The 27,700-nt window shown below is 45.6% G+C and overlaps 1 protein-coding gene across 1 annotated transcript in view; it reads right to left on the bottom strand.

Moving 5' to 3' along the window:
* Window positions 1–855: 855 nt before the first annotated feature.
* Window positions 856–27,700, bottom strand: part of KMT2A (lysine methyltransferase 2A) — a 165,863-nt gene continuing 139,018 nt past the window's right edge. The window contains exon 36 of the mRNA XM_073585273.1: window positions 856–937. Coding sequence (XP_073441374.1) covers window positions 914–937 — 24 coding nt within the window. The 3' untranslated portion in view covers window positions 856–913. The remainder of the gene's footprint in view (window positions 938–27,700) is intronic.

Genomic DNA, 27,700 nt, shown 5'->3' with positions numbered 1-27,700 from the left:
AGTTTCCCTTCCTTAGGCACACTCTGTACTCAGTCTTTTTGGTTAATTGGGGTGTTAAGGTTTGCTCGGCGGAACGGACCTTTGCCCATTTGTCTTTTTTTTTTTTTTTTTTTACTATTTCTACCTTTTGGCCTCCATATTGGATAGGCTAACATGGCTACCTTTCATGATATAGCTTCTCATATTAATATAGACGCTCTCAAACTTTTATCCTGGAATGTGGCTGGTCTGAATTTGCTGGTAAAGCGCAGAAAGGTATTAGACCATAATACCCGCTTAAGCCCGCATTTCGTCTTTTTACAAGAAATTTACTGGCTTTGCAGAGGTCACCCAGAGCTCTAAAATAGATATTATTTGGAGTGCTTGGAGGCTTCCATTTCACAGAAGTGTGGGGTGGCGATTTTGTTTCATAAGGACCTGAAATACTCTATACAAGATGTAGTGACAGATAAGGCGGGACGATTTTTACTAGTCAGAGTCCTTATTGAACAGTGGGAATATTGCCTCATTAATGTTTATGCACCCAACACTGCCAGTCCTTTTTTTGCTAGACTCTTGGAAGTTGCTCATGGCTGGCATCCCACTAGTCTATTAGGTGGAGATTTAAATAACCTTCATGACGGTCTTCCTTGATAGATCTACACCTCTGCCTGCATCTCATTCTTCAACTGGAGTGATTGATCTTGTTGATGCTTGGAGATGCTGCCACCCTACGGAGAGAGAATACACCTTTTATTGTAGAGTACATGACGTTCATACTCGTATTGATTATTGGTTAATCTCTGCCTTTCTTTCCTTCTTAAAAACAGTTGATATCCTCCCATTGGTTATTTCCGACTACTCTGTTTTTACTTACATTGGAACTCCCACTAGTAGAACTGTATCTTTTTCGTTGGCGGTTTCCCCCATATCTTTACACTTTGGGTGACTTCAAGCGCTATATGGAGGATAAAAAAAGATGTTTTTAAATCATCTGATAAAGGTGGCAACATTGTTGTGTGGCCATCCATGCAATACGAAAATAAAGCATTTAGGTAGTTAAATGATCCATTGTGTTATGAAAGATTGTCACAAGATCCTAATCTTTCGTATCAAAAATAATTTAGTATTTTAGATGATTCTTTGGAGGAAGGGATAATTTCCAAAACTATCTGGGAAGGATTACAAGTGGATTTGCCATCTGTTCCAACATTATATTTACTGCCAAAGGTCCATAAAAAGATGATGGAACCGCCTGGACGACCCATCATTTCGGCAAATGGCAGTCTATTGGAACCCATTTCTAAGTTTTTAGATTTTTATTTAAAACCCATAGTAACAGAACTCCCTTCGTATATCAAGGACAGAACTGAGGCACTGCAAAGACTGGATGGGATATACATAAATTCCAATATGTATATCATAACATGTGATGTAGAATCGCTATATACATCAATATCACATGAGCAAGGTCTTTTAGCAATGAAGCGTTATTTATCCAATCGTAGACTTGATGTTTTATTGGTAGGCTTTTTAATGCTATTGTTGGAGTATGCTCTTTTACATAATTTTGTTTTTAAAACTCATTTTTATCTTCAAAAGAGAGGCATGGCAATGGGTGCTGCTTTCGCACCCTCTTATGCTAACTTATTTATGGGTGCATGGGAACATGAATATGTAGAAGATGTGGATTATATGTCATCAGGTTCAGTTGTATTGTGGACGAGATTTATTGATATTTTGCTTGTATGGCAGCGTCCCAGAGTAGAATTGGAAGGATTTCTTCAGTATCTGAATGGAAATAGCATCAATACCAAACTCACCTGCACGATTAAACTGGAATCCATTAATTTTCTGGGGATATCGGTTGATGACACAGGATTGCTTCATAGCTCAATTTATCGGAAATAAACCAGTGTTAATGCATTCATGCCAGCTCATCCCATCCAGCTCACATTATCCGTGCGATACCAACAGGATAATTTTTAAGAACCAGACGCATTTGTGATTGACAAGATGTCTTCGAAGAACAGGCCAATGAACTTACTAATAGGTTTTTGAAGAGGGGTTATCGGAAAGATATTGTCCTTAAAGCTTTTTTTAGAGCTAAAGAAACTGATCGGCAATCTTTGTTAATTTCTAAAACTAAAAATAAAGAAACAGATGGACATGTGCATTTTATCACAAATTACCATTCCAGGTGGCATGAGATTACTAGCATCATCTCTAAGTTTTGGCCTATTCTACAGGATCCTGGTATATCTAAATTATTACTGATTGAGAAACTCCTGATCATTGCCAAACGTAATAAAACTTTGCGTGACGTAATAGTCCATAGCCACTATGTTCCTCCCACATCCCAATTTATCTTTGATTCAAAAGGTCCCAAATGGGGATCTTATAAATGTGGGACATGTAAGGCGTGTCAGTATATTGAAAAAAGCAATGTTTTTAATAACTCCACAAATAATTGTGAATATAAAATTTTGCACTTGATAAATTGTTGCACAACAGTGATAGTTTATTTAGCAACATGTCCTTACAATTTAATATATGTGGTGATGACCACATGTGAATTGCATGTCCGTACTTTAGAGCACATTAAGGATATTTAAGCTGCTGATAGAATTGAGAATGATGAGGTTGGAAATTTATCGAAATTAAAACCTTTGGCTTGTCATTTTCGCCGTTTCCATCCTCATCAATCTCATCTATTGAGAGGAATCGATCAAATTTATATAGGCAATAGGAGAGGCGATTCCAGTAAGAGAATGCAATGAGAGTGCAAATGGATCACCACTTTAAAGAGCATGACTCTGAATGGGTTAAATGAACAGTGAGGTTTTTCTAGTTTTTCATGATTTAAAAATTATTTTCTCTTTTTTCTTGGGTCAGGATATATATTAGTGTTATACACTAATGTAAATAATATTGTATTCTTGCAGTAATGGATTATATGCTTATTATATTATCACTTATTTATCACCTTTCAATTTTTGCATTTCTGTGTTGTGCACTTTTTTCACTTTTTCTTTCCTTTCACGTTTTCATCTTTTTTCCACTTATATATTTTAGCTTATTTACATTGGTAATTATGGTATTATACTGCTAGGATATAAGGTTTTTGGGATATTTATACTCCCTGATTATTATAGTAGTAAGGGCTCGCTATGTACCATTATACATATATCCCGTGTATTTTAGTTATTATTTTTTATATCTATTGGGATATAATTGTTTCAGGATATATAACATTTCTTGATTTGTCATAAAGGTAAGGGCTCTTTATGTGCTTTTATGCATATGTCTGGCTTTTGCCCTTCTAGCACTATTATATATGTTGATTTTTCCCTTATTAAATATGGCTGCGAGGACGTTGTGCGCCGCACTGCGTATGCTTCCATTCTGTCCTGGTTTCAGCTATCAGGATGTTGGATTGTGAAGTACAGTATTCAGATGTACGGGACATCTTGTTCTCCAGACTCCATTTTTGTGCTTGTGACGCCATTTTGTTGTTTACGAGTTAAATTTTGTAACTTAACTAGATGAAAGTTCACGGTTGTTATGAAACCAGACTGTTCCAGCTTGTACAAGATATGAGACCCTGAAGAATGTGCTATTGTTCTATTTTTTACGTCACGCAGCTAGGGACATATTCCGATTTTCTTGCAATACTATTGGCTTATAAGATAAATGTATTACGACAATGTTATTGGTAGCTATGTACTTTGCATAATTAAGCAGAATACTATAAAAAGAGGGGACAAAATAAACGGGCTTAGTGATCTGCCTTGATCCTCCCATACAGAGACCCCCGTCTCCGTCTGGTCATTCCCAGTTGCTAGCAACGCCCCGTGGATTAATTTGGAAATCACTTGGTCAACCGTGAAGGGTTAATTTAGCCCTCCCTCAAAAGCTACCTCAACAGTTTGGCTGCCCAACGTGGGGGCCCCCCGAATAGGGACGCCACTGCCCCAGGAGGACAACAAGACAAAGGACCCTCGGATCGGACACAGGTGGGGGAAAATTGGGACTGATCATCCCCCACGACAACCACGGTAAGTTGGCAGTTATACTGTTCAGACTGACCGTTGGTGTGGTTTTCCTGTGCTTGTTGCTGCAAAGAGGATCTGAGGTTTGTCCTTGATGGTGGGGTGATTCTTGGGTGGAATCATATAGAGGTGTAGTCCCGTTGGAGGCTCAGTGCTCAATCCGTACCTCATAAGGGATGGACACCCCGGATTGACCAGTGATTGTGACTCTCTTTATAGTCAAAATATCCTGATCACTGTAAGGCTGTGTGCACACGCTGCGGATTATGTGCGGATTCATCCGCGCGGATTTTGTAAAATCCGCAGGTGAAACCGCAGGTCAAAAGACCTGCGGTTTTACCTGCGGATTGCTCTGCGGTTTTGCCCTGCGGTTTTTCATCTCCTCAATGGAGGAGATGGCAAACCGCAGGAGAATCCGCAGAAAGAATTGACATGTCAATTCTTTCTGCGGATTGAAAACCGCAGATAATCCGCGCGGAAAATTCCGCACCGTCTGCACTGCGGTTTTTGATTCCCATAGGGAATCATGGTACTGTACACCGCAGCAAAAACTGCTGCGGGTCCGCAGCGGCCAAAACCGCTGCGGAACCGCAGCAAAATCCGCAGCGTGTGCACACAGCCTTAGAGTCAGGCGTGGAGAGGTGATCGAAGATTGGGTAGGATACATAACTCAGATATATATAGATATATATATAGCCAGAGGTGTCCGGAGGGATAGTCTGAGACGCCCTCCTCCTTTCACTGAGTACCGCGTTGAATTTTGGGTATCCCAGAGGGGGATTGACCCTGTGAAACAGAGTGAACGACCGCTCCAGTACTGTGCACAACTGAAGTAAGGATATTTAGCTCTAAAGGTGAGAATCCGTGGAAGAAAAAGAATTTTGTGGTTTGGCACATTAATTGTGTGACGAAGGTGTTAGGAAGAATAGAGGAAGTGAATTCTGATTGTTTCTGTTACTGCTATGTTGAAGAAGGAAAAATTGTCTTATGGCAAGGACTGGATGTTTTGTGGTACAAGAAAGTGACTGGTGTGAGAACGTGATTGATTAAGAAGGAACTGAGATTGAGACTAATGTATCAGGAAGACAAACAGTTAAAAGTGATGATTTGAAACAAAAGGTCTCCCTGCTAGATGATAAGGTCCCTCCCCAGGAAATCAAGCCTCTCCTCCTGACTGTAAGCTCTGTGCCCCTTAACCCCAGGGCACCAATGTATCCTGGACTACCAAAACTCAGTACGCCCCCACCCTATGATCCTGCCGGGTGGATTTGTGCCGTATGCGGAGTTATTAATCCTCAGTGGAGAGAGGTCTGTTACAATTGTGGAGCAAGGAGACATGGAGTCGCAGCCCCCACCTTTCCTTTAAACGCTGACGGTACCTATTATCAGCCACCGCTGCCAGCCTAAGTCCCTGCTATGCCTAATATTGCTAGTGGTTATGAGTATCCACCCCCTCCTACTTTAGTCACCCGATCCAGAGACTTCCCCCATGGCCTTCTACAGGCAAATGGCAGCAAATCGAGAGATTTATTCCACTCAGGACGATGCATTAAAAGTAGAAAAAAAAGTTTCCAGAAGAAATTAACTCGTTCTGTATCAGTAGGGAGGAAAAAAAAAAAAAAAGCAAACCAGCAGCTGTCCCGGCATCCCCCACTGCACCCACCGCAGCTGCAGGCACATAGCTCTTCCTTATCAGTGGTACACAGAAAACTCAGCTCCCGTGCTCCAACCATACACAAATTCAGCTCCCTACTCCAATATCTCTCCCAATCCTATGACTAGGAACCTTACTCCCCAGATCTGCTGTGCCAATTCTCGTCTGCAATGCTGGTGCTGTGGCCAACTTGGTCACTTTCAGACAGATTGTCATACCCCCGCTGTTTTAATCGGAGTAGATGGCAGACCCAATTAACATACTCTTACAAAACCCATCTCTATGGGACCCTTCCCCGAGGTTACTGCTCAGTTTGTAATCTCTCCCACATGTCCAGTAAATTTACTAGGGCCATATTTATTATCACAGTCCGCTCCAGAATGACCAGTTTGCAAAAAATATGAGCGCGTGTCTCTTGCCCTGGCAGTTAAATCACCCCCAGGTCACACTGTTTCAGTATGTGGATGATTTTTTGTTGTGTGCACGGACGGAGCAGGAAGCCATTGCTGCCACTGCTAGCCTCCTCAAGCATCTGGCAGCACTGAACGGTCGGGTTTCGGCCTTGAAACCTCAGTTCTGCCTTGGTCAAGTGATTTTCTTGGGTCACTGTCTCCTTCAGGGTGTCAGACACCTCACAGAAGAAAGAAAAAAAGCTGTCAGCTCCCTTCCTTTCCCAAAAGATGAAGCTGAACTCCAACGTTTTCTATGTATTTATTGTTGTCAGTGGATACCGGATGCATCCCGCATAATGCAACCCCTTTACAATGCCTTAAAAGACGGTATAATGAATTATAAGGAAAGATGGCAGTGATGAGGATTACCTCCAACATGATTGTTCCCAACTTATGACTGAAGAAACAGCTACTCCAACAAATGTCAGTGACAATCCACTTCCAAATCCTGATCTGATGTTACACACGGATGGTTCAAGATATGCTGACGAGTTTGGTAGATTCCACACGGGATATGCTGTTACCACAGAGGACACTGTAGTGCACGCAGCTGCACTCCCGCCCTCACAGTCAGCACAAGAAGCAGAACTCCAGGCTCTGTCTACTGCATGTACTTTGGCCAAGAACAGACGGGCTAATATATACACGGACTCATGGTATGCATTTGGTATGGCTCACGTTTTGGGGCTCTATGGGCCAATCGAGGGTTTATTAATACTGCCGGAACCCCAGTGAAAAATGCTGAAGCGATTAAAACCCTCATGGACTCGATCAAATTACCTACTTAGGTGGCTATTATCAAAGTTAAGGCGCACGGTCCTAGGAACAGTCCAGACTGTTGGCAACGCATTTGCGGATATGCAAGCGAAAACCGCCGCTGTTTTACCCGTTGAACCAACCATACCAACTATGGTGCCCACACGCTCTCAGCGTAAACAGTTACAAGAAGCATTTACCCTTCAGGAACCTGATGATCTACAAAAGACTGAAGTTTTCTGTCGGACCCCGCGAGACCGCTTAATGACGATGCAGAGAATGTCTCCAAAGGAAGAGGTGAAGCAATGGAAGACTGATGGGGCACGTATGGATAATGGTCTCTGGAAAATGGACCAACTCGTGTGTCTCCCTAAGCGGATGTACCCTGCTATTGCCACATGGGCCTACATATCAAGGAAAGAATCAGGCCCTCACACTGGTGCAAAAATTCTACTGGGCCCCGGGAATTTCCACAGTTTTGACAGCGCTCAACCGTGTCACACCTGCAATCCCGGTCAACTTCAACGTGTACCCCCGAAGCACCTTGCTAAGCCCGACTATCCTTTCCAAAGGCTCCAGGTGGACCATATTATGTTACCTAAGTCTGGAAGGTATGAATACTGTTTGGTTGTTGTTGACATGTTCTCCAGTTGGCCGGAAGCATTCCCTGTTACCAACATGACATCAAAAACCACAGCGAAGAAACTGGTGATGGAAGTCATATGCAGATATGGGGTTCCAGAAGTTGTTGAAAGTGATCAAGGTCTGGCCTTTTCTTCTTATGTGTGCCAAGAAGTTCTGACAATGCTTGCATCCACTGTAGCCCTCCATACTCCGTACAACCCACAATCCAGTGGGAAAGTTGAGAGGCTGAACGGCACACTGAAGGGACAATTGACCAAAATGATGCAGGAGACTACGGCTCCATGGCCAGAGCTCCTACCCATTGTAGTATACCACATTCGTACTACCCCTATTGCAAAACATGGCCTGTCCCCATATGAGATATTGTTTGGTGTTAGACCCCCAGTTGCAAATTTCCAGCCTCAGCAGTTATCAGAAGAAACTGACCGTGCTGTTCAATATGTTATTCAGCTTAGTAAAAATCTTGCTAACACCCATGCTCTAGTTTCCTCTTCTCTTCCAGATTCAGCAGAAACCGACACCTGTCATAACCTGAAGCCTGGTGATTTGGTAGTTGTGAAAAGGCATGTCAGAAAGCACGGACTAGAACCTTTCTATGATGGTCCCTATCAAGTCCTCCTTATCACCCCTATATCAGTGAAACTAGAAGGAAGACCGACTTGGATCCACGCATCGTAGTGCAAGCTGGTTAAACAAGCCAATAGTAAATAAAGGGGGCATAATGTTTTGGTCTTTCGCAATTTCCATATTATTGGTAGAAGTTAAAGATATTCAAAGACTCAGAGATCAATATGATAAAGACAATGATCGTAATAAAGACAGTTGGTGGTCAGACACCTCCTTTCTCAATCCAGCCAATTGGTTTAAGAGAATTGGGGGCTGGATACCTTGGATCTTACAAAGCTTGTTACACATTGCTGCCTGTGTTTTTGTTGCATATGTGATACTAAAACTTGTTCTTTGGTGTATTTCTGTATGTATTAGGAAATTCTGCACTAGGACAGCTAATGATGATACCAAAGGTGTCGTCACCCCTGCTCTTCTCTACACCGATCTCAAAAGGACGATGATGAAGCCAAGCGCATGGCTACCTTCAAAAGATCTCCACCACCATCATCAAAAATTGTTATTCGTAAATTCCAGCATACAGGGGGATGGGTGCGCCGCAACAGACATGACTGATAACACGGCATCAGCCATGTGAAGACCAGTACCCCTCGAGCTTATGGCTTGGGATAGCACCTCTGATACTGCATATTAACATAATTTATCTAGGGGGGATTGTGAAGAACAGTATTCAGATGTACGGGACATCTTGTTCTCCAGACTCCATTTTTGTGCTTGCGACGCCATTTTGTTGTTTACGAGTTAAATTTTGTAACTTAATTAGATAAAAGTTCACGGTTGTTATGAAACCAGACTGTTCCAGCTTGTACAAGATATGTGACCCTGAAGAATGTGCTTTTGTTCTATTTTCTACGTCACGCAGCTAGGGACATTCGATTTTCTTGCAATACTATTGGCTTATAAAGTAAATGTATTACGACAATGTTATTGGTAGCTATGTACTTTGCATAATTAAGCAAAATACTATAAAAAGAGGGGACAAAATAAACGGGCTTAGTGATCTGCCTTGATCCTCCCATACAGAGACCCCCGTCTCTGTCTGGTCATTCCCAGTTGCTAGCAACGCCCCGTGGATTAATTTGGAAATCACTTGGTCAACCATGAAGGGTTAATTTAGCCCTCCCTCAACAGGATCACTGACTCTGTCTCTTTGACTGCACTCGGTGACGCACTTCCGCTGCCCGACTTTCGGGATGGCGGCGGCGGTGTTCGCTGTTGCAGCGCCATGTAACTATTGCGCCCTTGATTAAGTTTATTCAGCTGTACTACACCTATATAACACCTCTGCATCCTGCCCACATCACTCCCTGACAAAGCGGGAAAGCGAAATGCGTGTTGGAGTGGTGTGTGTGGGGGCAGAACATTGCCATCTCTGGTTGGTAATATATTTTTCTATTATGGGCTATTACATAATTTATTATTAATGTGAGGTCTGCACTAATGGAGTCTCCCTTAATTTGCGTAAATGGTCACACTTTTTATAGCTGTTTAATTTTATTTTGTGCATTTTATTAATTTTATAGATATGCGGTAACTTGTTTGTGCATATTTTTCTGATGTAGATTACTTTTTGATAACTTAATGCATTATTATCAATTGTAACTAAATTTAATATATTACTGCACTTTATTTCACTGGTCATAATTAATTTTTACGGATATGAAGTTTACACGCATGTCAACAATCATGTTTTAGCACTTATTTTTATATATATATATTATATTGTCTTAGTATAGTTGACCTCTCATCATTGATTTTTAGCCATTTTTTTCTTTTTGCCATCTGGTTTGGTTTTGTCTTGCCCCGCACATACAGTTCTTTAAAAACACACATGTGACGTGCACAAATGTGAACAAGTCTGTTGGACAATGTTCACACCACCCTGACTGAAACACAAACAAAGAGCACAGAATGACAAATGTGCAAAAATACCTTGCAGTAAGACATATGACGGTAGTCAGCAAGTGCTGATAAAAGGTAATAACAAATACAGGGTATTTAGTCCATACGTTTTTTTGCAAAAAAGAGTATGCCAAGCTGCTCCACCTCGTCAAGGTAACCAGTATCGAAGCAGTCCCTATCTAATGTATTTAAAACCTGAACATATGAACAGTGTCTAAATGAGCAGGATTAAGACAGGCGCTTTCTAGTATGGGCACGTGGTGCAAGACAGCTCCTTATGTGCATGTCACATGAGAGGGGTGGGGTCTCTCAAATCATGCATAAGCACGAAAGAAACTGGATTAAAAACACCACAGCCTAGGCCCCTTCCTAGGCTATTAATATCAGCCCGCAGTTGTCTGCATAACCTTTGCTGGTTATTAATTATAGGGGGACCCCACGTCATTTTTGTTGGGGTCCCCCCATTCCAATAGCCAGTAAAGGCTAAGTATACAGCTGTGAACTGATAATAATAGCCAGGGAAGCTCAGTAGGTATTACCCATTTTTTTTCTTTAACCCCTTCATGACCATTTTTCGTTTTCATTTTTGCTCCCCTCCTTCCCAGAGCCATAACTTTTTATTTTTCCGTCAATATGGCCATGTGAAGGCTTATTTTTTGCAGGACGAGTTTTACTTTTGAATGACATCATTGGTTTTAGCATGTTGTGTACTCGAAAACGGAAAATTTTTTTAAGTGCGGTGAAATTGCAAAAAAAGTGCAATCCCACACTTGTTTTTTGCTTGGCTTTTTTGCTAGGTTCAATAAATGCAAAAACTAACCTGCCAATATGATTCTCCAGTTCATTTCAAGTTCATAGACACCAAACATGTCTATGTTCTTTTTTTATCTAAGTGGTGAAAAAATATTCCAAACTTTGGTAAAAAAAAAAAAAATGCACAATTTTCCGAGACCCGTAGCGTCTCCATTTTTAGTGATCTGGAATCGGTTGAGGGCTTATTTTTGCGGGCCGAGGTGATGTTTCTAATGATACCACTTTTCTGCAGATACCTTCTTTTGATCGCCCGTTAATGCATTTTAATGCAATGTTGCGGCAACCAAAAAAATGTAATTCTGGCGTTTTGAATTTTTTTTCTCACTACGCCGTTTAGCGATTGGGTTAATGCTTTTATATTGCTAGATCGGGCGATTCTGAATGCATCGATACCTAATATGTGTATGTGTGATTTTTTTTATTGTTTTATTTTGATTGGGGCGAAAGGGGGGTGATTTGAACGTTTAGGTTTTTTTATTTTTAATTTTTAACTTTTTTTTTTTTTTTTTTTACTTTTGGCATGCTTCAATAGCCTCCATAGGAGGCTTGAAGCATGCACAACTCGATCGGCTCTGCTACATATGGGCGATGAGCAGATCGGCCATATGTAGCAGATTTACTGCTGTGCTTTGAGCGCCGGTTAGTGCAGTCAACCTCTTTTTTCCATTTTCGGGGGTACGAGGTAGGGATGTCTCCTGTCATCTCTGTTATTAAATATTGCCCTGGACATTTTCTGAGATACCTGGAGATGATTCCTTCCTTTGAGGGTATTGGGATCGGTCACCATACGCTTAAAACATTGGCATCTGCTGATGATATTTTACTCATGGTAGCCAACCAAAAGGAGTCCATTCCTTCTATAATGGATGCCTTTAATGAGTTTGGAGCATTTTCGGGATTTTGCATAAATTACGACAAATCTCATGCTTTAGACATCTTCAAAGCTGCTCAGAAACATTGGTCGTTTCCTTTCCCCTTCAGTGGAGGAGAGACTCCCTGCGTTATCTTAGGGTCTACCTACCATCAAACCCCCATGACATAAACTGAATGTTCGACCCCTCGTTTCTGCGGTTCTACAGGAAATACAATCCTGGAAATTTCTTAAACTGTCCTTTGCAGGCAAGGCCCTTCTGATTAAAATGATCTCTTTCCCTAAAATACTTTTTCCTTATAGACGCTGCTGGTTCTATTATTTAAAGCTGATGACAGGCTTTTAACAAAAGTCTTCTGTCTTAAACTGCAACAAGCTAAATCCTTAGGTGGCCTTAATCTCCCTAATATAGGTCTATACAGTATAGCGGCTGTCTTCTGCCACTCCCTTGACTGGATCTATGCCTTCACCTGCTTCACCAATATTCCAATAGATGAGGCGATGTGTAGACCTTTTAGTCTCCCTGCTCTGCTTCACCTACGACAAGCCGATGTCCCAGTGGAGACTAGGGATAACCCCCTACTGTGGTCAGTAATCTTGGGATGGCACCATGCTAGACGAGTTAGTGGACTTGACTCTCATATCTTGGTGTTTCTTCCCTTCTGAGGCAATCCCTCCTTTTTATAGGGCAGGCCACCTCCCATCTATTGTGTGTTTGGGAATAATGGATGTAGACCGGCTTGTAACATGTTGCCAGACAATCAATGTCCTCTTACTTTGGAAGACAATGTTTTTAAATACCCAGTCCTGGTGGGAGATAACTTTACTATTACTCAAATTAGACATTATGTAGGCTCGGTACTGCGGGCTATACAAGACGACATTAGAGCGCTCCCTCTAAACGTAATCTCCATTAAAGCTTACACGGGGAATTATTCTTTGAGTTTTATATACAAGTCACTGAAAAGTTCCATACACCGGGCCCGGGGAGAAGGGTATCTCAACTAACTGTCAGGTAAAAGACCACTTGAAAGCCACACGTGTTAACTGTATGTTACCGTATGATAGTTACATAACCATGACACTCATTTCATAGAGCATATATCTCCCCAGAGGTTAAGGCTATGTGCTCACATAGCGTTTAAAACCTGACACCTGAAACCGAACTCCTTCCCAGAAAACGTGCTTTTTCTGCGCGGTTATTATCGTGTTTTTCCCGCGATTTTCAAGTGCGGAATTCAAGCACTTTCCAAGCGATTTGAAGCATTGCTTGGAATGTGATTGACAGGTTGGTCACACTCGTCAAACATAGTGTTTGACAAGTGTGACCAACTTTTTACTATTGAGGCTGTCTATGCGGCATCAATAGTAAAAGATAGAATGTTAAAAATACTAAAAAAAATAAATAAAAAAAATCATGATATTCTCACCTTCACGCAGCGTTCCCGGGCCTCAGCGATGCTCTCGTTCCCAGTAATGCCTTGCGAGACCATTGATGACATGAGGTCTCGCGTTACTGTAGCGATCTCGCGAGGAATAGGGACCGCTACAGTATCGCGGGACCGTGACATCATCAAAGGACTCGCAAGGCATTACTGGGAACGGGAGCATCGCTGAGGCCCGGGAAGGCTGCGCGGGACGCCGGAAGGTGAATATAACCCATTTTTTTTATTTTTAATTCTTTTTTTTTTTACAGGGATATGGTACCCAGGGCCTGGAGGATAGTTTCCTCTCCTCCAGGCCGTGGGTACCATCCGCACATGAGCCGTTCACTTTGTGCATGGTGGGCATAGCCACATGCGGGAAGTAAGCGGATCTCATGCATTCCTTTGGGTGCAGAATCGCAGCGATTCCGCAAAAACAATGAGCATGCTGCGTTTTATTCCGCGATGCGATTCCGCCGTGGAAAAAAACGCATCATTAGCACAGCATGTGCGAAATGCCATAGGAATGCATGGGGTGCGTCCAGTATGAGTTTAAGCGTTATCACAGCATTTTCGCGGCGAAAACGCTTCAAAAACACAACGTGGGCACACAGCCTAAATCTAAAATGTCTCCCTCAGGTGATTTTCCCTGCCCTAAGTGCTTACATTCGCCAGCTGATATTTTTCATTGTCTCTGGGACTGTCCAAAAAGGGAGGTTTGGGATATACTGCTGCAACATCTCACTCACTAATACCTTTGGTGTATCTATTGCTCTTTCTCCAGAGTGGGCCATCTTTAACATTCTCCCACAAGATCAGTCGGTGAAGCCTTCTGTTCAGCAGCACCGCATTTTATTCATCTGGGCGGCATCTACTCGCAAAAGTATTCTTCATCTGTGGGCACAGGATAATACGCCCTCTTTGAGCTTAATTACTATGAAGGTAGCCCATCTCTTCAAGATGGACTGGATAGAGTCCATACTGAATAAAGAAAAATACATTGAAAGGTTTTTCCGTACATTACTTTTATTAATGCGCAGACATTATCAATATGCCAGGCGATTCTTGGTTGCTTCCAATTTACAGACTGGTACATGAGAGAGCAAATTGACGGCAGAATTCCTGTTGGGCTTGATTGATATTATGCTTTGAAAGTGTAGATGTGTCCCCGGGGGGGGGGGGGGGAGCTTGAGGGGAGTTGGTTATCGTTATAATACACTGTCTAATGTTCAAAGTACTGTAAAGCTCTATTTCTCTCTCTCGCTTCATTGGGGGACACAGAAAACCATGAGTGTATTCTGCTGCCACTAGGAGGTTGACACTATTCAGCAGTATATACCCACCAACCGGCAGAAGGCTACCCAGTTTTAGCTTAGTGTCAGTAGGAGGTGGACACGGGCTTCTCTCAGCCCCGTATCTACCTTTAGGTTTGCATTGAGGAAGAAGGGAACTTGTGCCTCCGGTGGCCTCCTTAATAATTTGGTCCAACTGGGATCCCAACAAATGGGAACCCTGAAAAGGCAAGCTTGTAAGGGACCTTTTTGAAGACAAGTCTGCCGGCCGGGCTTTGAGACAAATAGTCCATCGAATGGCCACAATATTACTGTACATCTGAGCCGCACATGAGGCGGTGTCCAGGGAGGCAGATACCATATACTTCCCTGCATGATAAATATGGTCCGCGAGGTCAGCCAATTCCTTCGGCTGAGCTCCCGAGAGAATGCCCTGACGAAGTTGTTTAGCCCATGCAGCTATTAACTTTGACACCCAAGTAGAGGCAAAGACCGGGCACAATGCAAAAGTGGCCGCTTCAAAGGCTGACTTTGCGAAAGATTCTATCAATCCTGTCATTGGAGTCCTTGAGGGGTGCCCCATTTGCCAGTGGGAGGACCATGTTGGTGGACAGTCTGGAGCCTGGCGTGTTCACAATAGAAGAGGTTGTCCAGTTAGCAGTGAGCTCAGGGGCGAAAGGGTATAGGATGCCGAGGAGCGTCCCTCTTTGGAAGCGTCTGGTAGGGTTCTTCTTTTCCCTGGCAAGAATGTCCTCAATTTCTCTGTGTGGGGCAAAGACCTTGGGAGCTGGTTTTGTTCGTCTAAACGAAACCGCCTGTTCTGCGGGATCCGTAGAGGTGTCCTTAATGCTGAAGATCTGGTTGACCTCCACAATGAGGCTCTGGACATGTCTCCTATGTTAGAGGCTTGATCGGAATCCAGGTCCGAGTCATCCTCTGCATCCGATACCGCCTCGCCTGACTAAGGGGAGGAGGATCAGGAAGAGGCAGACCGCCAGGAGACCAGGGTGCAGATTGAGCAGGAAGAGGACCTGGAAAGACGCGCCTGCCTGGATCTCTTACAGCCTATGTTGGTAGGCACAGTTGATGAATCCTGCGACCCACTAGCCACGGCGCAGGCCAGGAAGGGCAACCTGTCAAGAATGAACACCAAGGTCTGCGACACATTGGTAAGGTCCGTGCACTGAGACAGCGAGGAAGCCCACACTGGGATAGGGGTCTCTCACGGAACAGGTGACTCATACGTGGTGGGCACAGGGGGGTTGATGCAGTCCTGACAGAAGGGAGAGACCCGACCTTAAGGGAGTTTGCACGAAGAGCATACAAAGTGTCTAACAAGAGCAGAGGAAGGCGAAGAGGAAGCAGGAGAATGGGGACGCAGTCCTTTAAGATTAGGCATGATGACCCACTAACTAACCTACTAACTAATGCCAGAAAGTTAGGGGACAGGAAGAGAATGCAGAGGAGAGTGTCATTCTGCAGAGCAGAGCTATTCACAGTAAGATGCAGACGTCCTGTAATCTGCTTCCAGGAGTAAAGGAGATGCGTGGCCCGCAGGAAACAGATCCACAAGAAAAATGGCAACCGCAAGGGCGCAGCGCAAAAGCGAGTGCTGCAGGAGGGAGAGTGAACGCTGAGGAATAATCCCGCTCTTTGGGGACGGAAGAAGGGGGTGGAGCTAATTGCCGGGCCCGGGAGAAAGATGGCGACGAAGCAGGGCCTTGCCGGAGGCTGGGAGGAGTGGGCGGAGCTAACCGCCTGGAGCCAGAAGAGGAATTGAGAAGAGATGGATGGGAGAAAAGCCCGCACAAAGAGCAAAGAACAAGGGGCGGAGCCAACACCGAAAACTAGGCTCGAGAGAAGCCAGGACCTAGATTAAAATCAGTGACCGCCGAAGCAGGGGGGAGCGGCGCGGAGGCCTTAAAGGGAATCTGTCACCTGGTTTTGGGGGGCTATTTAAATGAGGTCTGTCCAGTCCGATGGGCGGTTTTTTGGATCTTTGCCGCCTCCCCATCCTTGGTTGCCGTCCGCAGTTTTTTCATGAATAGGAGTAGGTGTCCGCCATCTGTCGCGCGTGCGCTAAACATTCTTGGCTCGCGCACGCGCAGTATGCTTTGTCCAACTGCGGGCAAAGCTGAAAAGCCTTACTGCCATGCACCGGTTAACTAGGCCCCGGAACACCGCAAAATACTTCCGGGACGGGACAAGGATTGTCGTGTGTGAACCCGCTTACCACACCACACAACCGAAGTGAAAAAGGATACGATTCTTGCTGAAGGAAGAAAACCTGTTATCACAAAGTTCCTCAGTGGATCCAGACCTGGAGCAGCCTTCTACACTGGTCGATGCTTACACAGAGTAAGATCCAATTCGTGTCCAAGGTGGGAGAACTTGTCCCTGCCATGCTCGGAAATCAAAGCCCGGAGCTGCTCAAGACTTTATCCGGTGTCTGTAAGAAAGAAAATAGGGATTTTTGTGTATACTCACCGCAAAATCCTTTTCTCTGAGCCAATCATTGGGGGACACAGACTCTGGGTGTTATGCTGCTTGCCACGAGAAGGACACTAAGTGAACACAGAAAAAAGTTAACTCCTCCCCTGCAGTATACACCCTCTCACTGGCTGGGAATTCCCCAGTTCTGTGAAAAAGCAATAGGAGCATTAAAAAATAGCAATAACTATGTCAAAACCTAAGGGTGCTACAGTGAGCCAATGGGCTAAAACAATCTCCTCATTGAGATGAAAGAAAGACACGACTTTTGGGCAGGAAAGACAGGGACGTCCTGAGAACTGCCTTGTCCTGATCAAAATTCAGGAACGGAGGACGGCAGGACAGGGCCGCCATTCCCGAAACTCGTCTGACTGACGTAATTGCCACTAGAAAGACCACCTTCCAAGAGAAGAGCTAGTGCTACGTCCTGCAGTGGTCCGAACGGAGCCTCCTGTAAAGCTCCGAGAACCAGGTTAAGGTCCAATGATTCCAATGGCCTTTTATAGGGAGGCGTCACATGGGAAACTCCCTGAATGAATGTCTTCACCTGTAGTTTAGTTTCAATTTTGCGTTGGAATAGAACTGACAAGGCTGAAAATTTGGCCCTTGAGCGAGCTAAGCACGAGGCCTGACTTTAATCCAGATTGTAGGAATTCCAATATGGAAGGAATGGAAAGCACCAGAGGGGATCGACCATAGTCCTTGCACCACGAGAATAAGGTTTTCCAGGTGCCGTGATAAATGTGCATGGACACGGGCTTCCTTGCACTAATCATAGTAGAGATCACGTCGTCAGAAAAACCAGCTTGTGCTAAAATCCAGGATTCAACAGCCACGCCATCAAAGACAGGGCCCCGGAGTTCTGGTGGTAAATTGGGCTCTGTGAGAGTAGATCCATGCGATCTGGAAGTCGCCAGGGAACGTCGGCGGCTAGTTGTACTAGTTCTGCGTACCATACCCGGCGCAGCCAATCTGGCGCGACTAGGATCACTGGTACTCCCTCTGCTCTGATTTTCTTGATGACCCTCACGAGCAAGGGAAGAGGGGGAAAAAGTATGGGAGCCTGAACCGGTGCCATGGCAGAACTAGGGCGTCCGCTCCGATGGCGCATGGATCGCGCGATCGGGCTATAAATCGAGGAACCTTGTTGTTTAGTCTTGAGGCCATGAGATCCACATCCGGAGTCCCCCAGTGATGGCAAATCTTCTAAAAGACTTCCGGATGAAGAGACCACTCTCCTGAGGCAAGGCCTTGGCGACTGAGAAAATCCGTCACCCAATTGTCTACCTCCGGGATGTGGATTGCTGAGATGGGCGAATGATTGGCCTCGGCCCAATGGAAGATGTGACTCACTTCGTGCATGGCCATCCTGCTCCAAGTACCCCCCTGACGGTTGATATACGCCACAGCCGTGGCGTTGTTGGATTGGATCCTGATGGGGTGACCTGCGAGGAGATGGTGGAAACTCAGTAGGGCTAATCTGATCGCTCTTATTTCCAAGATGTTGATGGGGAGACGAGACTCTCGAATTGACCAATGACCCTGTGCCGTGTGGTGACAAAAAAACGCACCACAGCCCAGAAGACTGGCGTCGGTGGTCACCACCCACCATCATAATGGGAGAAAAGACTTCCCTTGATTCAGGGAGGATTTCAGTGTCCACCATTTGAGGGCTTGTCTGACCCGCATGCACAGAAGGATCCGACGGTCCAGGGAGAACGGTTTCTTGTCCCAAGTTAATAGCAACGCATGTTGTAAAGGGCGGAGATGGAACTGTACGAATGGAACCTCTTCCATTGCTGCCACCATCTTTCCGAGAACTCTCATGCTGAAACGTATGGAGTGAGAAACCGGTCGTGAAAGAGTCTGCGCTGCCTGTTGTAAGGCTCGGGCCTTTTCTGGAGGGAGAATGACCAATCCGCGGGCAGTGTCCAAGATCATTCCCAAAAGGGAAATCTGCTGGGCCGATGTTGGGGAAGACTTTTCGAAGTTTATCTTCCAAATCAGGCGAGAAAGTGTATTTACTGTGATATCCTCGGATTCCTCGCAGGCTGGAAGAGACGGACCCTTGATCAGCAGGTCGTCCAGATACGGCAGTACCACCACTCCCCGAGCGTGAAGAATGGCCATGACAGCCGCCATGACCTTGGTAAAGACCCTGGGGGCGGTGGCGAGTCCGAAGGGCAAGGCAACGAACTGGAAGTGTTCCTCGCGAATTGCAAAACGCAGGAACTGCTGGTGAGACGGGCAAATCGGGATGTGAAGGTAAGCATCTTTGATATCGATGGATGCTAGGAACTCTCCTTTTTCCATGGAGGCGACAACTGATCGGAGGGATTTCATTCGGAATCGCCGTACCTTGACAAACTGATTTAACAGCTTGAGATCCAGTATGGGCTGCATCGTTCTGTCCTTCTTTGGAACCACAAAAAGGTTTGAATAAAAAAAACCCTGAACGTTTCGTCTTGAGGGACCGGAATGATGACTCTGCCCCTTTGCAGCGCATGAACGGCCCGAAGGAAGGCTGTGACTGAATGAAAGCAGACTGCTGCCTACTTTGTCGGTGTCCGCCGGACACCACAACAAGTCATTGAGTAGAGGATCTATTGTGGATCGGGCTCCCCTAGATCCAGATACTCTTGGCCTGGGTTTCCAAGAGCGGTTAGGTCTGTAAGAGACCTGGGAACCTCTGTCTCCATGCGGGGACCGACCTGATCCGAAAGAGAAGGTTGTGGAGGACCAGCTGGAGCTGTTGCGAAAAGGTCAAAAACGAGTCGGCTGCTGATTCCGAAACGGCCGGACAGCCCTATGTTGGGGAAGGAACTTACTCTTCCTCCACTGTCAGAAATGAGCTGGTCCAGTTTCTCTCCAAATAGGCGACCAGTTTGATAGGGCAGAGAAGTCAATGATCCTTTGGAATAGTCGGCCGTTGATTCCGATGGAATCTTCCCGCCAGTCGCGTAGTCATAGGGCTCTTCTAATGGAGACTGCATTAGTGGCTGCCTGAGCAGCGCAATTAGCGGCATCTAAAGAGACGTCCACTATAAAATCCCCTGCGTGAATTATCTGCCTGGTGACACTGGTTGCCTCTGGAGGAAGATTGCTACCTTGGAAGGCAGTAATTAAGACTTCTGACCAAGCGGCCATTGCTTTAGCCACGAAAGATGGAAAAAGTGCCGCTCCTGAAGCTTAAAAAAAACAAAAAACTGAGCGAGTGAGGTAGTCAATTTGACGATCAGAGGGGTTTCTGACTGAAGGGCCCTCAGAAACGGATAGAAGCATTTTAGAAGCAAGACGCGATACAGGAGGATCCACCGAGGACTGTAAGCAATCCTTCATTAGATCTAGAGCAAAGGGGTATTAAGCCTCCATAGGTTTTTGCCCTGTGAACCGTTTGTGGTCGGTCCCTACGTTTCTGGACAATGTCCTTAAACTCCAGGTGGCTGGCAAATACCCTGCGTACACGTTTAGTCTTATTAAAGGAAATAACGTGTTCCAGAGCGGGAATATTTTCCTCGTCCAACGTCATCATATTGTTGACTGACTCTATAAGAGAATGAAGCGACTCTTGGTCATTTGGGGGATTCTTAGGGACTGACTTGTCAGAATCGAATTCAGAGTCATGTTCGCTGCGAACCTTAGGAGAGGGAGAGCGAGAGACAGAACTCGCCGATGCTGAAGCGCGAGCGTGACTAGGGGACGCGTCATGGGTCCGCTTTCTAGAGACCTGAGGATCCCTTGAACGAGTACGGCCCCTGCTGGTGGACGGTTTCCAGTCATCGCCAGAGCCCTCCTCGGCCGGTAATGACACATTCTGACTTAAAGAGGATTCCGAGAGGGACTCTATAGCCTTGGTCAGTGACTCCACAGACCGTGACAGGGACGCAGCCCACTTAGGGGGACTAAACGCAGGGAGCACCGTTGCAGCGGCGGCGGATGGCGTTTGAGCAGAAGCCGGGTAGCAATCCGTGCATAACGGATTAGTCTGAGCACTGGGCAAGGCAGTCTTGCAAGTGGTACAAGCGGTAAAGAATGCAGTGTGGTTCTTAGTAGCCCCTTTTTGGCTTACTAAGATGGAGACATAGTGCTCCTGAAAGGGTTACAAGCAGAGCCAGGGCTGCAGGGAATGTGCAGAGAAGGGGTTAAGTTTTGCTCTGAGGGCAGATGCAGCTTACCCGCGGTCTTGATGCTGTGTCCCCAGGAGGAATAACTGTAGTCACCTGCTGTCCATCAGTGCGCGCGCCCCCGCAGCCTTCACAGAGCCTGAGGTGAAAAAGACATGGTCCCCGAGACTAGCAGGGCACTTCTTGTACAGAGCGAGAAGCACCAAAGACGTGGGCGGTGCTATTTAAATTGCGGCCTAGTAGGCCGAAAGGCCGGGGACTAAATTTTTGGGCCTACCCGCGGTGAGCGCCGTGTGCAGGAAATATCGGGGGAGCCTCGCCGGTGTACTGCCGCTGAGACTAGGTCACCTCTTCTCCCAGGGACCAGGACCCGATCCCATACCTCCAATATGGCTGCGCTGTCCAGGAGTCTGCAGATCTTATCCTCCCGGGCAATGTAGCAGAACCGGAGGAGTTCTTAAAGGGGTATACCTCAATTGATCCTCCCTATGGGCAGGGGGATGGAGAGGCCATGGGGCTGATTCAGGGCATCCGAAGCGCTCCTAAAGTCTTCTCTCTGCACTCCGTGTGCTTGCCCTCGTATCCGTGTGGGGAGATCGAGACTGTAAAGGAACCGTCGCCCAGAAGAATCAGGTATGCCCCAGTCATCGCTGGAGAGGGTACGGGGGAGAGCGGACCGTTGAAAGGAACCGTCGACCCCTTCACTCCGTTGCAAGAACTGGGGAATTCCCAGACAGCGAGAGGGTGTATACTGCAGGGGAGGAGTTAACTTTTTTCTGTGTTAACTTAGGCTGGTTTCACATTAGCGTTATTGTGCGCGTTTGTGGCGCATACGTGCGCATGCATGATGCGCCCCTATCTTTAACATGGGGGCGCATGGTCTTGCTTTTGCGGGCGTTCGTATGCGTTTTAGTGCGCATGCGTTTTTTCAAGGTGTGCGCCTTTGCGCTCCAGACACAACCTGTTGCATTTTTGGGTGCGCCGAAAGGCATAAAAAAACACATGCACACGCTTGCGCACGGAATGCAACAAAATAGCGCAATAGTCTATGGGAACGCAGGCGTGCGCATGGACATGCCTTCTGCGTTTTCATGAGCATGCGTTTTTGCCGTAAAAATGTGGACAAAGCTTTTAACCCCTAAAGAATGACTACTCCTAAAAAACGCAAACGCATGCAAAAACGTATGATGCCTTTTTTTTTGCATGCATTTCTATTGCGCACGATGCGCTGCACACAAGAACGCTAATGTGAAACCAGCCTTAGTGTCCTTCTGGTGGCAAGCAGCATAACAACCACGGTCTGTGTCCCCCAATGAGGCATAGGAGAAAGGTAGGTACTGACAAATAGATTGGGAGCTCTGGAATTGAGGTAGCGCAAAGGCCTTAGGATCGTACAGTGAACAGTAAAGAGTCATGACATATATATCAGCTCTGACTCAGCAAGAGACAACCAGAACGTATAAACTGCAATTGGTAAATCATGTATGGTAGGAGTAACGCACTGGATAGTGAAGCTAGCCTGAGGACAGCACTGTAAGCTGACCTACTATATAGTTAGTGGTAGGCTCGAATAACCAGATGGTGTGGAAAGGCACCTGGGGAGCAAAATGCAATCAGGGCCCAGTGCGTGGCAGAAGAAAAATCTGCGGCCATCCGGTACCTGACACCTGCGTGTCTGACCTACCTGAAAGCAGACTGGCCACTTATGCTGCCGCTGAGATCAACCCTGTGGTTCGTGGTAGATTTTGTTTAACCGTTAATGGACCACAGAGGTTATTGACCATAAAACATGCAGCAGGTGGTGTCTCTGACTCACCTGAAAGTGGACTAGAACCGCTGCTGCAGCCAAAAAGTGATGAATACCAGGCACCTCTGTGATAGAGGGCGCATTTGACTCACCTGACTGTTGTGAGTTCATTTTCCCCTTCGTCACTGAGGTCTGGTGAACTCCCTATTATGGTAAAGGAAGGTAATGAGCCTGATTATCAGGCACCTGAGTCTAATGAGGATGACTGGCTGAGTGGAGTCACTGACTGGATATAAGGCTGCCGACGCCCTTCTGCCCTACGGGTGATTCTGTTATGATTGAGTCACCGTAGGAGGGAAAAACAAAAATGCTAGCTAAGTCCAGAAAACCAGAGAGGTTGGCAGCTATCGGATTGCAGACCCCTGATCCTATCACAACAACTAACAGTAGCCGTGGGGGGTTCCTACGATGCCCTAGACCCCTCGATCACAGCCGGAGAATTAAATAGGCCTAAAGAAAGGGTAAATCTAAACTGCCCCAGAGCAGACCCCAAAGCAATAGGCAGCCCCCAACATATGACGGTGAAGCAAGATGAAAACACTGACACAGACAGAAAGATAGACTGAGCAAAGACGGGGCCCAAACTACCTAGATAGGAAAGGACAGGAAGGCTGCTGTCTGCAATCCGTGAAAAACCCTATGAAAATAAGAGCCAACAGACAGTGAAAAAGGCCCTGAAGACGCTAGGCTTCAAAAACGCTATGTCAGTACTCAGGAATATTCTGAAGACAGAGCAACCGGCAAAAGGAGATTCAGCTCATCCCAGCAGGGAATGGCAGAATCCAGAAAAGCAAGGAAAACAAACACAAAACATAAATGCAAACAGGCAAAGCAGAAACTTAGCTTTAGGGAAGCAGGAATCAGACTGGTGTCCTAGAAGTCCACAGAGAAATCACCCGCAGGGCAGAAGGGCGTCGGCAGCCTTATATCCAGTCAGTGACTCCACTCAGCCAGTCATCCTCATTAGACTCAGGTGCCTGATAATCAGGCTCATTACCTTCCTTTACCAGAATAGGGAGTTCACCAGACCTCAGTGACGAAGGGGAAAATGAACTCACAACACCTGACTATGGCACAGAAGAGCAGGACTGATGCAGCAATCGACCTTGGGCACGTCTGAACCACTGGAAAGATTGCAGGTATCGACTAAATGTATCTGGTAGGTGACGCTGTGAAATACAGTATTCAGATGGACATCTTGTTCTCAAAGACTCCATTTTTGTGCTTGCGACGCCATCTTGTTGTTTACAAGATAAATTCTGTAACTAGGGTAAAGTTCGCGGCTGTTATGAAACCAGACTGTGAATGTGCTATTGTTCTACTCTCTATGCCACGTAGATACGGACATGTATGTACAGTTAGGTCCATATATATTTGGACAGAGACAACATTTTTCTAGTTTTGGTTCTAGACATTACCACAATGAATTTTAATCAAAACAATTCAGATGCAGTTGAAGTTCAGACTTTCAGCTTTCATTTGAGGGTATCCACATTAAAATTGGATGAAGGGTTTGGGAGTTTCAGCTCCTTAACATGTGCCACCCTGTTTTTAAGGGACCAAAAGTAATTGGACAGATTAAATGATTGTAAATAAAATGTTCATTTCTAGTATTTGAAAATCCTTTGTTGGCAATGACTACCTGAAGTCTTGAACTCATGGACATCACCAGACGCTGTGTTTCCTCCTTTTTGATGCTCTGCCAGGCCTTCACTGAGGTGGTTTTCAGTTGCTGTTTGTGGGCCTTTCTGTCTGAAGTTTAGTCTTTAACAAGTGAAATGCATGCTCAATTGGGTTGAGATCAGGTGACTGACCTGGCCATTCAAGAATATTCCACTTCTTTGCTTTAATAAACTCCTGGGTTGCTTTGGCTTTATGTTTTGGGTCATTGTTCATCTGTAGTATGAAACGACGACCAATCAGTTTGTCTGCATTGGGCTGGATCTGAGCACACAGTATGGCTCTGAATACCTCAGAATTCATTCGGCTGCTTCTGTCCTGTCACATCATCAATAAACACTAGTGAACCAGTGCCACTGGCAGCCATGCATGCCCAAGCCATCACACTGCCTCCGCCGTGTTTTACAGATGATGTGGTATGCTTTGGATCATGAGCTGTACCACGCCTTCACCATACTTTTCTCTTGCCATCATTTTGTTAGAGGTTGATCTTGGTTTCATCTTTCCCAGAACTGTGCTGGCTTTTTTAGATGTTTTTTTAGCAAAGTCCAGTCTAGCCTTTTGATTCTTGATGCTTATGAGTGGCTTGCACCATGCAGTGAACCCTCTGTATTTACTTTCATGCAGTCTTCTCTTTATGGTAGATTTGGATATTGATACGCCTACCTCCTGGAGAGTGTTGTTCACTTGGTTGGCTGTTGTGAAGGGGTTTCTCTTCACCATGGAGATTATTCTGCGATCATCCACCACTGTTGTCTTCCGTGGGCGCCCAGGTCTTTTTGCATTGATGAGTTCACCAGTGCTTTCTTTCTTCCTCAGGATGTACCAAACTGTAGATTTTGCCACTCCTAATGTTGGAGCAATTTCTCGGATGGGTTTTTTCTGTTTTTTGCAGCTTAAGGATGGCTTGTTTCACCTCATGGAGAGCTTCTTTGACCACATTTCCTTCACAGCAAAACCTTCCAAATGAAAGCACCACACCTCAAATCAACTCCAGGAATTTTATCTGCTTAATTGAGAATGACATAACGAAGGGATTGCCCACACCTGTCCATGAAATAGCCTTGGAGTCAATTGCCAATTACTTTTGGTCCCTTTAAAAACATGGTGGCACATCTTAAGGAGCTGAAACTCCTAAACTCGTCATCCAATTTTAATGTGGATACCCTCAAATGAAAGCTGAAATTCTGAACCTCAACTGCATCTGAATTGTTCTGCTTAAAATTCATTGTGGTAATGTCTAGAACCAAAATTAGAAAAATGTTGTCTCTGTCCAAACATATATGGACCTAACTGTAGTTTCCGGTTTTCTTGCAATACTATTAGCTTATAAAGTAAATGTGTTACGACGATGCTATTGGTAGTTGTGTACTTTGTATAATTCATCAAAATACTATAAAAGATGTAACATAATAAACGGGGTTAGCGATCTGCCTTGATCCTCCCATACAGAGACTCATCTCCGTCTGGTCATTCTCAGCTGTTAGCAACACCCTGTGGTTTAATTTGGAAATTACTTGGTCAACCGTGAAGGGTCACTTGATCCTCCCCTCGACAACGCATCTAAATCCTGGACAGCGGATAGAGTACTGCTGCAATCAAACGTGAGGAACGTGAAGGAGAATGCTTCTGACTTGCCTGAATACAGTACAGAACACCAGTACCACTGCAACAGTCAACCTGAGACACGTCTGATCCACTGAAAAGACGACAGTTTCAAACTACTGTACTGTACCTGGTAGGTGGTGCATCTGAAACCTAGAGAGCGGATAGAGCACTGCTGTAATTGGCTCTCAGTATCCTGCGACTAAATCAGAGTGAAGAACCCTGGAGAAGGGTATGGGATAGAGCCAATTCTGTGTTGCGGTCTAGGTCTGGATACCTGATGGCATTAGGCAGAATAACAGTTTCACGTGTAGGAAGTTGCACCACAAAGTCTGTCCTGAAGTATATCCTGTCCTGTCATTTCTCCTGAAGGTAGAACAATAGGCTTGGAATCAGAGGGAGACTAAACTCTACTCTCTGTTGTGCACCTGGGTTCAAACCCTTGGGCCTGCGATTTGTGGTCAGCTTCTTTGTCCACTGAGCCACTGCAGAATACAGACTTTTACCTGGCTGGAAGTTGGTCCCCAACACTGCAGTTATGAAGGAGCTCCCCTCTCTGCCTAGAGCAGTGTAATGCTAGCGTTAGGAGAGGGGCTGCAGGGAGAGATCCAAGGGGAGTGCCTGTGAGTATGAGATATGGAAGCATATGACATACCAGGGCTCTAGCATCTTTATGTGTAGAGTAATGGCCGAGCCTTGAGCTCTGCTGAAATCAAGGCACAGATATGTAATAGCAGAAATCACAACAGCAGTGTGACGTACGGAAATCTCTGAGGGAAAACGTGCAAGTGAAACATTCTACAGAGTAAACGGCGCACGGTAGGTATTATAATGGCCCATCTCCCTGTGGAGGGTGCAGAGCGGACAGTGGTACAGATGACAGCAGGGTGGGGTGTACTGCAAATCCCATTGCTGCTGACTGCACTGCTCTACAGCACTTACTACACCAGTGACTGCACGGCTCTAGAGAACTTATTACACCAGTGACTGCACGGCTCTAAAGCACTTATTACACCATCCCCATTAGGAATGATGGTTTCTCACCCCAATCACTGAGCTTGCAAATAGTGCTGCCCCTCTGAGCTTTATTTCGCTGTGCCTGGCTTATACTCCGCACCCTGATTGTTACCTGGAGCAACACTACCTTCCGGGTTCAGGTGCCTGCAGATGGCGACCACGAAAAGGAAAAAGGATGGATTTCAAACTACAAAAAGGGCACACAGCTTAAGTGCCACCAAAAGAGGAAAAGGGGCATGCCAGCGATGGGCGGGAGAAAAGCCAGCCTGAAAAAAGCCAGGAAGGAGGCGGAGCTAACCGCTGCAACTAGGCCGCACATAAGCCGAGGCCTAAATTAGTGGAAGAGGACGGGGGGGGTCCTAAAAATGCTGAGAAAAAAAAAACTCTGAGCCCACCAATCCCGCCTCTGGCAACTCTCACACAGGTGCCAATAGACAAAAAAAGGTCTAAGCTGCCCTTGTGCTTCCTGCAACAAGAGAATACCACCCAGAGGTATAGGGCTAACAGGTC

Source organism: Dendrobates tinctorius, unplaced genomic scaffold, assembly GCF_039654945.1.
Source record: "Dendrobates tinctorius isolate UK_male_01 unplaced genomic scaffold, ASM3965494v1 ptg000086l, whole genome shotgun sequence".
Taxonomy (NCBI): Eukaryota; Metazoa; Chordata; class Amphibia; order Anura; family Dendrobatidae; genus Dendrobates; species Dendrobates tinctorius.
The sequence above is the reverse complement of the archived record's forward strand: the minus strand, read 5'-3'. Positions and strand labels throughout refer to the sequence as shown.